The 19,415-nt window shown below is 37.1% G+C and overlaps 1 protein-coding gene across 1 annotated transcript in view; it reads left to right on the top strand.

The window, feature by feature from the left end:
• KCNMA1 (potassium calcium-activated channel subfamily M alpha 1) overlaps nt 1–19,415 on the top strand; it is a 518,368-nt gene that overhangs the window by 476,989 nt on the left and 21,964 nt on the right. The window contains 2 exon segments of the mRNA XM_086616846.1: nt 17,389–17,502; nt 18,208–18,291. Of these exon segments, the coding sequence (XP_086472972.1) occupies nt 17,389–17,502; nt 18,208–18,291 (198 nt within the window).

Raw genomic sequence — 19,415 nt, 5'->3', positions numbered from 1 at the left:
CTAACTGAATTTTGAAATGTTTGTTGTAGTTCAGTTTCGTTATTGATTTTCAAAACAAAGGCTGACTATCCTAAGTAATGAAGTTAATAAGTGAAAAAAGAGATAAGGGTATCCTAACTTCCCAGCACATGTCCCACATCACCATTTGCTCGCAAAAAAAAATCCAATTTTTGAAGATTAGGTCACTGTGATAAATAACTCAGTATTACCTTTTTGCAGCATGCACATAATTTCTTATCCTGCTGAACTAGATGGATAAGCTGATAGCTGTTATTTATTTTATGGTAGCACACTGCAGCTCTAGACGGGATTAAGAGCTTGTTGTCATAGTCCTGATATATACAAGAATAAAATATGGCCTTTGCCCTGGCAAGTTTACAATCTGATGCCTTGCTTGTTCCAAAACTTAAGTTATGTGCTCGATGTTATACAGGTTAATAAATCTTTCTGACTTCATTGAAACTATCCACCTGTGTAAAGTTAGATTATGTGCAAGTCTTTGCAAGATTTGGACTTAAATAAACTAAAGAGGCTGGATGGGAGAGAGGCTGTTCACCTAACTATGTTTCCTGTGCTAGAGAAGCCATCTATGTTAGGACCTTGCTATCCTTCCAACCTTCACAAGAAACCCTTGACAGAAAAGTTCCCACCCAACACCCTTTGCATTTCCTGGATTTTTCTTGCAGCTGGACACTACCATTAGCTGCGGGAACTTACACACACGAACAGATTCCTGTCCCTCTCAGTTTTCCTAGGAAGAGAGAAAAAATATTAAGAAAAGATGTTTTCAGTTCTGTTGCTCATAAACTAAAAATGTATTGGGAAATGGCTGGAGAAACACGTTTCTTTGACACAGTTTCCCTGTATTTGAAAAATGGTGTAAGGTCCTAGCCCAAATACCTTCAAGCATTCATAACTGCCTCTTTCTCCTCTGCTTTCAAGATACCTTCTGCTTCACTAAAGAAAGCTAAAACTGAGCATAAGAGGTAGATAGTACAGTACATCAAGCACGTGATTTCACACTTAAAGTATAAATATGTTTAACCATCCCAAGACTGGTATAAATTCATGGTGACTCTATTTTATTACTATTTGCTGTTCAACATCTTGAAAGCAAACCCGCTATTATGAAGGTGTACTATTTTGTGTGTTTCTGATGCTGAGGAGTAAAAAAAAACTTGCTCTTTGTATGAGCATTAATATACACCAGGCAAGGAAGCAATTGCCTCTATGTTATGAAATATTAATCAAAATGCTTCCTGTTCCCAGATGTCCCAGAGATAAATACAGCAGTATTTGAAGCCCCACTGGAGCTGTTTTGTCTGCAAATTTGAGTGTTTTGTCTCCATTTTCAGAAAACCCTGTTTACGTGAAGTATAGCACTCTTGGTAGTTTTTAAGGAGCAAACTCCTCTGGAGTTGCCTATGTAGGCAACAACTCTTATGTAGATTGCACACAAGGGATCTGAAGTTGAAAGGCTCCTTTAAGATGACAAATGGGTTGAAAGTGTTATTGTCTTTGATTGCATGCCTTACATCATCTGTATGTAGGAATAAGAGAGCTATACTTTATCTTTAGCCCTTTATAAATATTTAAGTCCTTATAGTTGCCTAAAGATATTAAAGCATATTTTACAGTAGTTGGAATATAAATATTATATATAGCACAAAGATACCAAAGTAGTTTAATGAATTCATAATTTTCTGTTCACTTTTATTGGAATGTGTTTTATGTTCCAAAACTTCCATTTAAAGAATAAGAGACCGTTCTGCTCCCTGACAAGATGTGAGCCAAGAGTGAATGTTATCAAAGTTTCTTAAATGATGATGTGGGACTTCAATTAGCAAGCAGAAAGGGAACATGGGTATTAGAGTGTACTACACCCAATCTCTGTGTTTTAACTTTAAAAAAAGTCCTTTTGAAGAAACCATTTGAGTTTTGAGTTTTTAAGAAACTGTAAGGTGTTTTTCTTCTGTCTCTGCATTTTTTAAAAGTTCCTAATTGCAGAAGGACATACATATCTAGATCTGATTATACAAGAGTACATTTTTTTAAATTTGAATTTAGTTTCCAAAATCACCAACCATAAAATCTTGATGTATAAAAGATCTGTATTTCCTGGCCCCTTGAATACAGTGGTGTGTTGAGATTATAACTGTGAATCTTTCAAATTCCCATCAAATAAAAAAAAAATAAAAAAATAATCTTTTTAATATTTCACACTTTCACTATTTCCCAGTAGGAGTCTGTGCTGGTTAATGCTTGCTAATTACCCACAACAAAAGTAGACATACAATGCTGGTAAATTACCTGACCCTTTGCATTTTAATGAGACAACAAGGATTTCGTGAAGTGATGTTGTTTCAGTGGTTAATGGTGTCAGCAATGTTGTAATTGTAGGCTGAGGCACATTAGCTGCACAACCACGTGTAGGAAGGGTTTCTCTGACAGGCCCTTTGGAGAATAGAACAGGGTATTATCATTAAGTCTATGTCATTTGCATGCTGCTAATCACTTACTTTATTATCTTGTGTATCCATTGTCTTTCTTTAATTGCTCTTTAAATGAAAATTAAAAATAGTTCCAATGCCCATGATACTTGTGATAGCATCTTGATTATGAAGATAACTTCAAGGAAATGGAACATATAGAAAACATATTACAGGATTACAAGATAGTTCGAAAGTTATATACCATAGCAGGCAGCCTCATGAGCGTAATTCTGGTATCTTTCTTTGCTTCAGTACATATTGTTTGTTTAATAAATAGTTATTTATATGCGTAATGGTGTTTTTTTTTTAAAGAACATACATGAATTCAGAGATCAATGTCACTGGTTTTGCTTTAGTGTGGAAGAGGTACAAAGCATCAAAATCCAGCAGATACCACCAGTTTAATAACATTACAGGAGAAAGCTGGATTTCAGTTCTTTGTTCTTTCCATTTAAATGCTAGTCTCTATCCATTGTAGAAGAGCAGAATCTAACACCGCTGGTGAGTTGCAGAACTTCAACAGCTTTAGGGTAAAACTTACAAAATGCTTGGCATTCTTTTGTCAAGACAGACCTGTTGATTTTTAAGTTGGACATGGTTAGATTTGAGGCAACCCAGACTTTCATAACAGGCAGTTTCGAGAAACTTGCTGGATTCTGGTATTTAAGAACCTTCCAAACCTTTCAGCATCTGCAGAGTTGGATATGCAGGCTGAACTGAGGCATGGCCTTCATTTCAGAATCAATATTGCTATGCTCCTAATAATGTATTTTTGCAGCTTTTCTTTTCAACATCTGAACAAATGAAACCTGAAAAAGTAAATCTATGAATTTGGGAATGTGTATGTTAGGAATTTTATTGAAGGAAGGAGGCTAAACTTTGGTTTTGACTAGCTAGTGAATTTATTTTTATCAACACGCCCCAGTAAGATTATGGTTGCTGGGAATTTTCATAACTGACTTATCGGGGTGCAAGATTAAGATTATATAAAATTTCTGTAATGTCACAGGAAGACCTGATCTTTCGCAAAGTGTCCTTAGAGCTTTAAAAGTAGATCCTATGAAAGTATAATTGAGATGGACCTTTCATATTGATTTGAGGTTTGGGTGCTGGTTTAAGTTTGTTTAAATTTTAAATGCTTTTTGTTTAAATACATAGGCCGGATATAATGTGATTGGCTGTACTCGCAGGATTTCCTATTTCTGCTAAATTCATGTCAGTCTGCTTGTTCTGTGACTTAGAAATGAGTCTCCAAGTGAGGGCAAAGATAGCCAGACATTTTCAAAATAACTCCTTCTCTAAAAAAAAAGGAAGAGACATTTCACTGAAACCCGAAGTGTTATACGGGGACTGAGAAAACATTGGTGGAATTGTTTCTTGTTTGTTTGAGGACAGATGGATAGGATTATTAAAGTTACAGTTATAGGAGATACTCTTAAGAACAAATGTTTCATTAGTCACAAACATGAGCTTGCTTAAAAACAGTTTATGCTGTAATCAAAATTAAATTCAGAAAAGGTACTTGAACCATTTTGTTTAGCATATTAAGTTGTGTATTTTAGGAACTATATCTATTGTAAATCCTCAGTAATTTATGAGTTGTTCTCATTCTAACCTTTCATGTATGAACAAGATGTCTTCCTAGAACAGTAACTTCAAACTTTTCAGAAGTAAGTTCAGCTATATAAAGAAATCCCTATTGAATCGATTTATCCAATCTACCCTGACTAGAAATTAGTGTTTCACAAGCTGCTTAAAATAATGTTTTGGTGAACTCTTTCTTAGAGGACAAATATCAAAAAGATTTTTCCTTATAACTCCAACTTAGTAACCTTGCTATTTCTAGTTTAATAAATATGCCTAAGCAAACAGATAAATCTCATATCCTAATTGATTTCATCGCTTGCCCCTTACTACCAAACACTCTTTTAAGAGTTCATAAAAAAGGTATTTTGCCACAAATCTTGGAAAAGGATGCCTTGAAGTGTGACATTCTTGGAGTTTTTAAAGACAGATTTGAAGTCTTATTTCCAACATTTTCTTAGCTAGACATGTGACATGTAAAGTAATGTTTCCATTCTCAACTCGGCTTGTTAATTTTAGTGTCTAGGACCTACGGTAATTTTACTACAAAGTAATGAAAATTGCAGGCTTTTTGTTTTTCAATTTCATTATTAGGTGTTGATGGGCCTAGTGTGAGTCCTAAAGTTCATGAAAGGAAAAAAAACGTCCTCATCTTTTTTCTTGACAAAAAGTAGAAAGGACCTAGAGTGTTCCCTTCCAGGTGTTCACGAGAAGATGGACTGAAGATTGAAGATCTCTCTGCTCTCACTTGCTCCTGAGTGAAGGGAGGCAGGGGACAGCAGTGCCTTCCTGAGCTGTTCCTCCAAGACTAGTACTCTCTTGACTCGTTTCTCCATAGGACTTCCTTCATGTGAGTCAAAACAGGAGTTAACCTTTGATAAGCAATGGGAACTCTCTCGGAGAAAAAGGTGGGGAAGTGTGTAAGCCAAGTATCTTGTGATGCACATTTCAAAATATTCAACCTGCAAGAGAGGGAAGTGATTCCACGTACTTGCTCAAGAAGTGCAGCCTTACCTTTGTGTCTCCCAGGCTTCTCAACTTTTGAGAATTTGATTATTAGCTCTTCAATTAAATCTTCAATTCAGTTCTTGAGTGGCAATATAAGCTCTGTCTGTCTGGACAGGTTTTCCATTTTGAGTGAGAGAGCTGTAGACTAAATTAGATAGACAAAGAGGGTGATTCTTAAAATTTGGAATAGATTTTGTTTGTTTGTTTGTTTTATTTTATAGCAATGTGCTTTGTGGTGCCAAATGAAAACAGGCCTTAAAATTTATCTGCAGATTTATATTTCAGATTGGCCCTGCCCAAAACAACAGATTCAAACTTCTTAAACTACCTCACTAGCTACAAAAATCCACATTGCAACTTGAATATTTATTCTTAGAATCCTATCAAATAACAGGAAATAGACTGAAGACTCAGAAATATTGAAAACCCCTAGTTAAAAACACAGCTATTTCCACTGGTATTGGTACTAACAAAATTCAAACAAGAAAGTAAACATTTTATTTTTTATGAACCCACTTAACTCTCTGGTAAATAATAATGGATAGGAAGTTAATGTGTTGTTTAATTGTTTATAGAGATTATGCTGGTTTTAAATCCAACAGTAGTATTTAGATCCATGAATGACAGTAAATAGTCAATATAATGCTGAAAAATAAAAAAAAACCCCACACCTGCTTGCTGGAAGTTTTCAGTACGGTGCACTGGATACCATGCATATATTTTATGGTTGCCACTTAATTTTCACTACTTAAAGCATACCACATTACATTTTACTCTTATCATTGTCTTTACCAGCTTGGTTGCTAGTGTAATGGGTTTTGGATCCCATATAAATAAAATAAATACAGAGCTGGTGTAGAGACACTTCTGCTGGTACTTCTTTAAATATAAAAAGACATTTGAACTGTGAGAGGCAGACAAAACTCTTAAAGATTTTAGCAAAAACTCTAATAAAATAATATGAGTCATTGTATCATGTTTATGAGTTACTTTCCTTTCTAAGATTAATATTCATTAAGAGGGGAAAAACTGTGAGCCAAAATTGCGCAAACTTAGCAATGGAAAGTTCATCTTAAGAGCAGGCAATACCTCACTGTTTTGTGTATAGTTTTCCTTTTATCTTCATAATTTGAGAACATTATCTGTTTATTTACACTGGTGACTGTATGCCTTGGATATTCTTCCCTCTAAAATGGCAATCAGAGACAAGTTTTTTTCCGGCTTCTTGATTCTGGGTCCTGTACTGACTGAAGCAGAGGTTCCCAAATTTTACAAATTGAGTACTACCAGTAGTATCACTGCTGTTCTTCAGGCAGTTGTGTCTACACAACCTTAAATATTATTAGTAGCTAATATATAGCTACTGGTACATCATTCAAGAATACCCAATTAGAGAGCTACTTCAGATTCATCCTGATTCAGTAACTGCAATTTCTATTTTTTTTTTTTAATGTGAAAACAGAGGAGTAGAAACAAAAGGAAATCTCATTGTCCTGTTTTTTTTTTTTCAGTCAGAGTCAAAAGTAATTGCAATAAATTAGCCAATTTTAGTATTTTGTAGACCTATACTGAAACTGGAATAGAAAGTGGCATAATATATATGTGACATATAAAACAGGGATAATATACTGAGCTGTACAGAGTATAAGGGTGGTTTGATGTGTTAGCCATTCTGTGAACTTCCGTATCAGAGGGTTGGCATTTCTTTTCATGGAAGTACTTGCCTGAGGTACTTACCTTCCTGTTATTTTATCGTGTGTGATGGGATGGTTTTCATACTGGCCAGTAATACCAATAATTCTAAAGTGCAAGTAATTGTGCTGATGGAATTGACGTATGTGTTTTGAAATTATACTCCAAACCCAAGGATGGTGTTTCCTTGTTCCTATTTCAAATTGGGCACCATGTGTTGTTTGCGAGGTTCAGATTAAACTGCAGCAGAGGTGTATTAAGCTACGTTTTTGGATCAAGAGGGTTTTGTTAGAAGAAATATACAGATATTCCTTAGGCAATTATTATTCCCCACATTAGTAACTGCACCTGGGGGCGAATGATTTGTTGTGCTTTCTATGGGAAAGTTGGTTGAGTTAGTGTTATGCAGACTGGCACAGTTCAAAACAACTTGATACTCATTTTCACACGATAGCTACTAAAATGTCTTTAACAGATGTGCTACTCAATTGTGTGTGTTACAGAAGGTAGTATTTGAGTAACAAAGAGCATGAATGATTTTTTTTTTTCCCCTTATCTGTGGTGTTCAGTTTGGAGGTCTGGTAAAAAATTATGGCTTGCAGAAAACCTTTGTAGTAGTATGATGAAAGCAGGAATGCCAGAGGAAATTATCTGTTAAGCCTCTCTCTCAAAAATATATTCACACATGAACACAAAATCCATGTTCCTTTACTCTGAGCATTTAATCAAACCCTGAAGTTTTCAAACTACAAATTTAGTCTTTGAGAATCACCTGCATATTGTCACTTGACTACGTGCTTTTATGACAACCTGTCCACTAAAATGTTGTGACAGGATTTGGTGAAATCTGGCAGGATGGCCATGGGCCCAACATCCTCTCTAGTCGACAGGCTTTGCCGAGAGTTGCTTTTTTACAATAGGAGTAAGAGAGGAGAAGAGATTTTTGGATACTTGCAAATAGATTAGACTGCAGGAAATGTGCAGGAGGCCTATGGAGCATACCTGCCAGATAAATTAGAGGTGGTCTTGATCTGAATCCAACCTGTCTCAGAGCTCAGCTCTGGGAATCCAACTCAGATTTCTTTGATAAAATGAGACCTTAGCCTTCACAGTTAAATCTTTGATCCCCAAGACAGCCTTGAATGTGGGATTTTAGTTTTGACCTAGCCTTATAGAGAATTTAACGACATTTTACCATAGGTTTCCAGCTTAGTTCCAGCTTGAGTAATTTACAAGTCTGCTGGCACTATTTAGCCCACACAGACCATGAAGTCGACCGTAAGTAAGTCCAAGTTGATGGAAAAACAATATTGCTAGAACAGAGTGACAGATGTTGATTATCACAAAATGTCTGTTTAAGCGTTTTGTATAGCTCCATTTCCTTACTGCATACACCTGAAATTTTTGCAGAAGTTACAAAGTAATTGTACTCAAAATGTGGAATCATCTGCTGAAGAAATTGTCGGAATACATATTGCAAAAAATGACTGCTGTGGTTATTACTGTTGCTGCTCAGGGGAGCTATTCAGATACCTCATTTATTGGAGCTTAATAGATTAAAAGTCCAAATTGAGTCTCATGATATAAACCTAATCAAATTCTAATCTGCATAATTTTCCCATAAGCAGCAATGGGAAATTTGTTTAATTTATATTTCAATAGTTGCCAATCATGTGTTGGACTGCATTGTTACTTTTATTTATAAAATATTTTTATTGATTACTTGCTATAACATCTGGCTTTGCTCTTCCTTTTTAACAAAGGAAAAATTTACTTTATTAAATATAATGTAGGATATAATGACATAATATAGAGTCTTGCCTAGCGTGCCTATATAGCATTTTTAACAGTGAGCTTTACATTTTATTTGTAGTTATTGAATACCTGTCTCTGTGAACTAGATAATGTAGCTTAATTTATTTGAGAAGTTTTATTCAGCATTTTTTTTTTTGCCTGAAGTCTAATATGCAAGGTTGATTAATGATTAAACTGAATTTTGCATCATTTTATCCTAAATTGTTTTATCTGCAAACCTGTGCTACACTTAGATGCTACCAACTTTGTGCCCTAGAAGTACCTAGTGTAGAAAACTATTAAATAGTGAATGGAGAGATGGACAATTCAAAAATTAAATTTGGAATGAAAATGGCTAAAAAGCACAGGAATTATAATTTCTGATGTTGTTATGGATTTAAATGTATTCTATAAATCTGGAGTGTCTTGGAGAGTTGCTGATCCACAAATGGCTGAATGAACACGTGCTACTATTTATTTGCTCTCTTTCCAAATATTTCTGTAGTTCTTGTGGTTCTTTCTGAACAACATAAGAAAAAGCAAAGAAAAAAATGTCTGTGAGAAGTAGCCAAACTACTCTCTAGCACCAAGACAGTAGCATTAGGAGTAGGTGCTATACCTAAAGGTGCAATCCACCAGAAAGAATGAATAGTCGCTTGCCACCAAGAGATAAATTTCCACTAGATGAACAATGTGAGAGAACTAAATTATTTCCCAACAGGGGTAGGCTTTGGAAAAGCAGGTTCGTGACAACAGAGAAAAGAGGGGAAAGGTAAATGGAAAACCAAAGATGATATTACAAAACAAAATGAGAAATTAACAAATCCAAAGCACATAGTATAGTGCGAAGAGTTAAAATAGTCTCTGACCAGTTAGCTGTAAAAACATAGCATAAATTAATGTGAATACATCCCAAACAATAGGGTAAGTGCAAAGTAGTTTGGAAACCATTATACTCTGCATTCTAGATGTCTTTTGTATTTTGCTGTGTGTTGTCCTGGGTGTTTTCTATTAGAGAATTACCCAGTCATTTCTCTCTTTCTGGAGGTGGCTAGAAAATAAGTGCTTAGACAGCTGCAAGATGGTGCCAAGTATGAGGCAATAAACTCCTGATGGGCTGTCTCTTTTTCCTGTTGCACAATAGAGAACCTGCAATGTTTCAGTTTAATATTTAATATCCCTTCATAGCCTAAAAGTCCAGAGCAATTATCCTAGTTTGCTTGACTGTAACCATTATACCTGTCTTCATGGCCCTTATAGGTTTCTGTGATTTGCTCTTCTCTGTGCCACGCAATGCTTTGAAAAATAAGAAATTATTTTCTTAAGTTTTACACTTCCAGAATTGTTTGCTTATGCTCTAAAGACTGAATAAGAAGTCACTGATGTACTCCTGGAGTACGTTTTATGCTTATGAGACATATATGTATAAAACAAGATGGCTGCATTGCATAACAGGAGTTTTAGTTCAACCTTGGCTTTATTGGCTGAAAAAACCCAGATAGGATATGTCAGGCCAAAGAAATCAGTAACCTAGACAAAAAATCGCTTAGAGCTTTATAAAACTGCTATAGCACTGAAAACATAAGGATGGAGACTCAAAAAAAGAAAATTTCACTTTGTTTTCCTTTTACCCAATATAAAAATAAATTCATTAAAATTGTGCTTGATTCCATTGCGAGCAAGAAGTTCTTATAAAAGGAATACTGGCTAGGAATATTTACTGTATATAGAAATCTAGTTTCCATTCTAGCAGACATAAGACAAGTGCTACGACTAGTAACTACATATTGTCTCACTTAAAAGTGAGGAAAACAGCAAGGAGAGAATATCAGGGCTATCCTCTTGAAAGCATTAGTAAAGAAACCCCATTTGTTTTGTTAGATTTAGGTTGTGTAAGCTTGTTGTGAACCTTAGCAGAGCTATGGTTTGGGTAATTACTACATGAGATTTTGTGAAAAAATCAGGCAGTTTCAGATGAACTTCCTCTTGACTTTTTTGTGTGCGTTCAATAGTGAAACTCAACATAAGGCTTAAACCGGGAAAAGACTCATCTAAGTACCTGTGAATAAACTAAGTTATATATGATTCTGCACTATTCTTAAAACGTAACACTATTTCTAACGTATGATGCTGTTCACAATTGAAAATGAAAACAAAGTGGTATCATTCAATGCTAGACCTCAAAATGATGTAACTCCGATCCTTCTCTTGATCTTTATTTTTACAGCAGCACGAGAATGAGTAGACCTATGAATCTTTTACATTTTCAGCATGTAGGACTGCTAATTCACCCAGGAACGATTCTCACACTTTGGGGAGTGGAAATTAGCATTGATCCCACTGCCTCGTGCTTTCATTAGAGCTTTGATTTGGACATTTTCACTATAAGTTTCTGTAATTCAACAGTATTGAAACGAACATATGGTAGAGAAGAGAGCTTACTTGGGAGGAAGATGGCATCTTGTTCTCAGTTTCTCAGCTCAGTGCTCCAGTGGTTGTTCCAGTTCCAGAGCACTGGGGGATTGTTAGAATTGAAAAGGGTATCCTTCTTCACCCTCCACTCTCTGTAGATATAGCTTGGTCTATGTTTGGGCCTGGAGCATCTCTGAAGATGCTGCAGTCTCTGAGAGAGCTGAGAACCTACACAGTGACATCTGCTCTCCCACATTCCTCTCCTTTTCCAGAGCTTTAGAGATAATCTCCAAGAGATTGTTAGATCTTCAGGCACAAATTACAGTAAAAGTCAGAGCTGAAACCAGAATTTAGGATTTCTAGGTTCTGAGGCCAAACTACAACTCTCTGTCTCGGACCACATGGGACATTGAAGCTAAAATTGTTTCTAATTTGAATGGCGGTAACAGATTCCCATGAATGTCAGCAGCTCTTTAGCTGCATGACTGCTGCTGAACTTTCCAGGTATACCCAAATGGCTGTACTTTGGAGAATAACAGGTATAGTCTATCATTCAATTGAATTCATTGGAATATTAATGGACATTGTCAGCAAACAGTAGCAAAGCTGTGAGATCCTTTTGTAAAAGAATTATTTCTTTTTGACTGGCTCTGCTTAATGAAAATCCTTGTCCCATATTCCTGCATGATAACTTGTCAGGGGCGTGTTTGGCATTTCACCATCTGTGTGTTATTCATATATGCTCAAAATATGACGGTTGTTTCATGCTTCTTAGATGAGCCAGAGTGAGTTAATAATGTGTATGCTTTTAAAATTATATTTTTGAGAACTTTAGTGCATATGTTACCTAGTCAACGCCACAGCACCTCTCCCTAGAATAGTGTTATTTAAAGGGCATTATCAATTTTCATGGCTCTTTAACGACAAGGCTACAACCTTTAGGTCTGCCAAGTGGAATTTCAGTTTGGGAAGCTGCATTCTGCCTGCATAGAGTTCCAGTTTAGTAAAAAATACATCTTTGAAAGGGAAGGAAGGCAAAGAGGAAAGGAGCAGAGGTAAAGGGGAAGAGGATCAGAAAAGATCTATTATGATCCTTTAGAATGAAAGATATTTTATAAATGTAACAGTTTGAGAATACGGCCATCTGGGTCTCAGTGAAGTCAGTGGACACAAAGCAGCACACATCGAAGAGCCAAATGTGCTTCTACATTAAAACCCCAGTAAACCTTTACTGGCTCATCAGAAAGCTAAAAGTATATATTTACTGCTATGTAAAGAGCATCGATGGCCTGCATTTCATGAGGCATCACTCAGTCAAGTGAACAGCACAGGAACAAAAACCAGCAGTGTATGGCCAGCACAATCAGCAGATCACTTGGCCATCAGGCCAATTGCTCCAAACAACACGTAAGCAGGTCAAACACTAATTATTGCTGGTGCTTTCAGTGGGCAGAAGCCACTGTTAAACAATGCCAGCGTTCCTTTACTTTGAATTTCATCGTGGTGCCACTGTGGCTCCCAGAACATCTGCATGTTACTGCTGAGCTGCAGTCAGTGCCTCCGAGTTCCTGAGATGACCATGGATGAGCCTGGCTCAGGAGGCACAGCTCTCACAGAAGCCCAGTACTGCTCATCGCTGTGTAGGTGGTGTTCTGTAAGAGACAAGGGGGGCTTGCAGCCAACCAGCCCTGCTGAGCTCTGAGCTGAGCAGAACCTGGACCCCCAGTAGCTCTTAGGAAAAAGTGCTCGCCTTCTTCTGGGGACGTAGTTTTCCCAAAGATTTTCCTTCCACAGAGATGAGAATATCTTAAAGAGGTAGGATCTCGCCTCTAATACAATCTTTTTTTTTCTTTCACCTGTCCCTTCCTCCTGCTGGGAGGGACACAGTGAGTCCCAGCTGCCAGTCCTCACTGATTTTGAGCATGTCAGGAGCCCAGAGCCTTTGTTCCTCTCAGAGGCATGATATATTTAATCCACTGTTTGGCAGCATCTTGTTTCAGAGAGGGACAAGGGCTTGCTACCTCCTGTTGAAGTCAAAGCCACTCATGTTGTGGTGGTTATCACTATCACCAACGGTGGTGGGTTGGACCTGGCTGGCAGCTAAGCCTCTACTCAGTTTCTTGCTTGCTTCCCCCCAGTGGAATGGGAGAGAGAAGGAGAAGGATGAAAGTGAGAAAAAAACCTCATGAGTTGAGGTAAAGACAGTTTAATTAGAGAGGAGAAAAAACCCAGACCAAACAAACCACAAAAAAAAACCAAAACCGGAGTGATGCAATCATTCACCCAGTACAGCAATTTAGTGTCAGATGCAGTGGATGACTGTGCTGCACCTTACCTCCTAATTGTTGGGCAAAGAGAATTTCCTTCTCCAGAAGTCCTCCACCGTACCTGTGTTTCTTATGCAGGGACTGTGCTCAGGCTTGCACCGGTCTTACAAATTTTGCTGTAGAGTTTGATCCTGTTAAGCAATTGTAGCCACAAGTCCCTCAGTTGTTTGTTGAACAAGAGGACACTGTGGTTATAAGAAGATCGCAACTATCAGCCTTGTTTTACGATTTTTATGAGCATTAATGGAACAAGGTTTAGGGACTGAAGGAGAAAATGGAATATGAAAAGGAAAATGAAAAGAGGCTGTGAGGAAAGCATGTCATTTCTAAATGAATGCTCTGTGCAGAGGAATTGAATCTTTTCACAGCTGAAAATGGATCTTAAATCTGATGCCTTAGCTTGTTTCAGCTTCTGCAATGAAATAGAATTTTCCTAATACCCTGTGACCTGAATTTCTCCCTGCTTTATGGGTGCTATTCCTTGACGTACAAACCTGTATTTTCTCAAGTCAGCATTTGATGATGGATGTCAAAATACAGGTCATGTATTATGCATATAGCATTACCGATTTAAGGTGTTTACTTGTCAAGTTGAAGAAATTCAGAAATGTCACATTCACTGAATCTGCACAGCTGTCACTTGTAGTTTTTCATGCCTTTAAATGAAAGTTCTGATAAAGCAGGTTAGTTTTCCTGCGCTTTTTTTTTTTTTTTTTGTCTCTTCTGGAGGTAAAAAATAGAGAGCCTATCTATAGAATTTACCTTGTGACTTGAGAGCAGGAATGTGGCCTGAAGGTGTACAATGCCTTGTGACTCCAAAAATCCCCAAGTACTCCAATTTTCCTTTCCTGAAAATATTCCAATATTTTTGTATTCTTAAAAAGTCGATTTTTAGAAGTGTCTGAATTAAGCACAAACAAGGAAATTAAATTAAGATAGCAGATATTTCTCACATCTTCTAAGACCATAGGATGAAAAATATTAAGGCATGAATGTATTTTTCATTCAAGGAGAAAACAAAATCCCTTTAACATGCTTCCTGCATTTCAGACTGAATGCACTATGTGTGCAGTGTGCAATTACAGAGCTCTTGACAGTCCATGTCTAAAAGAAATGACACATTTACTTCAATCTTCTAACACCATGCTAGGAAAACAACTATTTGAAGGGTTAGAGAGGTGGCTACAAATAACTTTCAATGGAGAGTGTGGGTGTGCGTGCCTCTGTGCGTGTGCACATTGCACTAGAGGGAGGGCAAGAAGGACTTACATGTTTAGACACAGTTATGCCAACCTTCTTCAATTTGCTTTTAGCTGGTAGGGAGATACTGATGTGCTCTTACCATCTGAAGATCCTGATTCACTGAAAGATGTTTTAGGGAGTGCATCCTGAAATGGGAAGAGAAAAGCCTTCAGGAAAAGGGAGAACCAGAGCATCTAGGAATACTCCCAGCAGTACAACCCCTAGAGTGCATGGGAACAAGATTCGTTTTCTCTGATCTCACATAAGCGAGTGTAAAAAGTCTTGCTGTTGCCATTTCGACTTGTAATTCTGCAGAGGACTCAACTGGGCCTGCCACTTTAACTGCTCAAGAACTCTACAGCTACTTGAGCTTTTTTTTTAATGTAGTGTGACAGAAGCCGTGTCTTGCCTTTCTTGTAGCGTAACAGAATGAAAAACTTAAACACTGGAGCTTGCTGCAGGAGGAGGTGTCACACTGATACTCACTTAACCTCAGATGGCATGCCATCCCTTTGGAGTCCCACTTTAATTTTCCTGCAGTTGTAAGAGTGTCAGGGTTACCTCTGACTCATGAGGAACTCCATTAGGCTCACTTTGTGAGTTTGAGAAATCCTAGGCTCTGCCATGCAGAAGTAAGCATTCAAAGAGCCAATATGGCTATCAGTCACAGTGCCAGACACAAGGAAACACCTGCAAACCGGTCCCAGTTGTCACTGTCACTGTGCTGGTCTTATTGAATTAGTTTCAGCACAACAAGTAGTATTAAATGACCAACTGTTAGCATTGCCAACATTTCCGATTGTCTCTAAGAAATCTACTTTCTAAAGATTTTCCATGCACTGGTAATATTAAATAGAATTGCTTTGCTGTCTTAGGTTTGCCTATGGCGGTATTTTTGTCTTGCAAGCCTGTTGAAGATACCACCACATCACTTCTTTTACTCCTAAGGAATTTTTTCACAGGCTTTTCACTCCCTTTTTACTTATCCTGTCCTTACAATCCTCATGTTATCTCTAACTTTCATATGATAGTCAGAAGGAAATTCATACTGGTATCTTCTGGAGGGCTAAGTCTCTCTTCTCAGTGATTCTAGTTTTATTACTTGTATATTCTGTATGTGATATAGACAAAACATAGGGAAAAATTAACAATATCAAATAAAAATTTAAATCTCATTAAATCAAGACATCCAGATCTGGTGGTCTTTGTAGTTTGCCTTGTTTAGAGACAGTTTAAGAGTGATGGTAATTATCGCTGGAAAGGAACAATAAATCCCTCAGAAAGACAATGTAAAACCAGTACCACGTGTTAACAACTACAGTTTAGTTTAGAGATTTCCTGGTTTGTAAATTAGTTCTCAAACTGAAGAAAGATAAAGTACATAATATCATATCGTCTTCTTCTGAATTCAGTAACAGATGAATGTATCCGTGAATTTAATGCGGTGAAACAGTTTCCACACTGCAAGAAGATTTGACTGTGATTAATTTAGAATTGGTATATGGAGATTCCAAAACTAATTTAGACCTGTAATGACAGAAGATCAAAAGTCCGTTCCTGGATGTCAGGTGTGAAGTCAAAGAACTTGGGCGTAATGTGGCAAAAAAAAAAGAATGTTTTCTCAGAAATGTGTGTATTAAAGTAAGCTTGGCTCAGTCCTATTCCTAGCAGAAAAATATTTGCTTAAAAGTGCTGCCTTGACATTGGTCTACAAGAAACCCGAAAGTCAAACTCTGACTTCACCGTCGCTTCTGTCATAATGACATTAAAGGAACATTCCCATGCTTTCCACAGCTTTAATGGACAAGGGAGATGGAATGCATTAGTCTCAGCTGTGAATTTCCAGTCCAACCGTTGCATGGGCTTTTCTCTAACTGCCTATTTTCAGTACTTACAATCAATCCCTAAGAGGCTTTGCCTGGTATTTTTATTTAAAAAAAAAAAAAAATTAAAAAATGTTCAGTGTCAAGAGCTCCATTTCAAACTGTGTAGAGAATCAGGCTGAAAACACAATCTTTTTTAGAGGTGAACTTTGCTGCTCTCCAGATATTTTTTTTTCTTTGAGTGCCTGCCAATATGTTTCTTCTCCCACCTTTGTTTCCTTTACATCCCCAAAGGCATAAAACTCTTTCTAGTTTCTTTTCAAGCACTCCTCTTACATATGGTTTGAAAACCTGTGTCTTTTTCCTTCCATCCTATCTTTTTTTTTCCATTAGAATGGGCCCTTCCATCCTAATTTTCCTATTATTGTAATCCTCATAAAAATACATATTATGAATGCTACACCTGAAAAGATAAAAAAAAAATTGTGTGGGTTGTGTTGCTCCTGGAAAACAGAAAATTTTGTCTTTCATGTTGATCAAACCTAAAACCTGCTAACGGAAGCAATTTGTTCCTCAAGGTTGTACTACTGTTTACAAACAATACTCTTTAAAAGGTTTAACAAAAGGTGTTCGTTTCTGGATTATTTGAAATACTAATAGGACAAAATTAAACTCCTCCAACACTGAAGTCTTTATTTTTTTATTTATATTTAAGTAAGCATTACTTTTTCCATTTTGCACGTTTTGATGCAAAGACTACCTAGGATAACAAAATAAAATTCTGCTTCTGTATTAGCTACCAAATGTATTACAGTAGAAATGACCTGAATATTTGTGAAGGATTATGCTTTTAAGAAATAACTGTTGAAAATTAAGTAATTTTTTTTAAAAAAAATGACAATTATTTTACTGTACTTTTCTGGTGAAAAAAATAAAGTAGTCGGTGGGGAATTTTTCATTATATAGTTTGTCCTGTGTAAACTTTCTCTTTTTTTCCCTTTTTTTTTCTTTTAGGCTTTACACCCCCTGGGATGGATAGGTCATCTCCGGACAATAGTCCAGTCCATGGCCTGTTGCGTCAACCCTCCATTACAACAGGAGCCAACATCCCTATTATAACAGAGCTAGGTAAGAAAAGATAACATTTATCCTTCCATGTACATTCCCATATCTTTTTCTCTCTTCCCTTGTTATGCAGTCTCAGGAAAATTACCTGTACTGTATCTTACACAGCTATGTTTTCTCTTCTGAAAACTGTTCTGCATTACTGTCTCTAAAGAAAGATTAGTAACAGTTGTTTCTCTTTATTTGAATAACTGAAATATATTTCTCTCTTTCCTTTGGGCTTTCTCCATTTTCTTAAATAAACACTCTATCAGACAAGATGCTTTTTACATAGTGTAACAAATAAGCAGGGGTCTTTGGGCTAAGGTTAGAAAAGAAAAAAACACAGTAAGTATGAGCAGACATTTCCTGTGCATTTAATCAATAGTAAGAGGCCATTTGTTTATTTCTTCATGGTCCAGAACCGTTTAATCATGTGTAACCAAACTCTGTATAATAGTATGAGACATTTTACTCCTGAGAATACAATGATGGTAGGTAACCAGGCTCTGATTTCCACTCTAGCTGTGGGTATTTATGTTGTCAAGTGGTGTGATGTGAAGTGCAGAAGCTGTTCTGTTTTTTTCATGGCAAATACAAACTTGATTTGTGGTCCTTTGTCCTCTTATTTTCCTTTTCAGTTTTATTTTTTAGAGCCTTACCTGTCTTTTTCCCTTACTTTATTCTCTTTCTGTACTTTCTTTTCCCCCTAAATACTTTACTTATTAGCTAAGCCTGGCAAACTTCTGCCTTTGGTTTCAATCAGTCAGGAAAAAAACAGTGGAACCCACATTCTAATGATAACTGAACTGGGTAAGAAGTGCCTTTTTCCTTCACATCACTGTCTTATTTTCTGTTGTTGTTGTTTTTCTTACTGTCATCAGCTTTTCCTTTATTTATCTGGCTGTATCAGAGGGGCTACCCTCATGGCACTGCTTTGAATGTGTTTTATTTGTGGTTCTGGTTGAAATTGACTGTCTTGTTCTGGCCTTTCTTAATGATTTTTTTTTCACGCAGCATCAGTAAACCTTTGATCACACTCGTCTGACCTGCCGGCTGTTTTCATAGCACCTTCTCACCAATTCATTTTCTTTGGCCTGGGTCCCCACCTCCCGGGCCCTCCTTCCCCCCCACCAATTTTTCTCTCCTTCTCTCTCTCTTTCTCTTTTTGTTATTTCAGCCTATTGTCAATTTGGTGGACATGCCTTAGCAGTGCTCACAGGAAGTCCAAGAAGAAGTAAAAGATATCAAAAAAGAAACCTCAGCATCATACTTTCCCTTAAGCTATTTGTTTGTTTATTTTAGGAAGTACGCCTTTTCTCAGAAGCTTGGGTTTTGAAGTGGTAAAAACACAGCCAAGCTTCTGTGTTGGTCCCTCTCGATAAAGAGAGCTCTTGCCAGCTTCTGCGAGCAGTGTTTGATGAGTGTTTCCTATGGTGCAGCAGCACTACGTGTTTGAGCCTACCTCACCTAGCCCGGAGACCTTTCGTAGAAATCCTAGTGTGCTAGCTTGCATCAGGAAGATGAAGATATTGAGGATAAAACCGCACTTGCAGGATTCACGTTAGATTTGTAGTACCGTGAAAACTGACACCGCACACGGCTAGCACGCTGGTGTCAAAGTCAGGTATTAGTCTGCCAGATGTAAGTGGAAAAAGAATGCTGCTGTCAATAGTGCCTACTCTCAACTAGCAAATTAAACTAAGGCACAAGCTCTTCAAAAGGTACATTTTGAAATGATACGTCAGGCTTTCAAATGTTTTGCTCAAGAATCTGGAGAATAAATTGATAGCGATTGTACAAAGAGAGGAGTATTTTGGATATTGGTGTTTGCTAGCATGAAATTCTCCTTCCTCCCAGGGCAGAACTCTTCTTTTTACAACGCTGAGGTGTTATGTTTTCGTGGTTGCATCAGGGAGTGGGAAGGCAGGAATTTT

The sequence above is a fragment of the Tauraco erythrolophus genome, chromosome 9 (genome assembly GCF_009769465.1).
Source record: "Tauraco erythrolophus isolate bTauEry1 chromosome 9, bTauEry1.pri, whole genome shotgun sequence".
NCBI classification, from domain to species: Eukaryota; Metazoa; Chordata; class Aves; order Musophagiformes; family Musophagidae; genus Tauraco; species Tauraco erythrolophus.
Note: the sequence above shows the minus strand (reverse complement) of the source record. Positions and strands in the feature narration are given on the sequence as shown.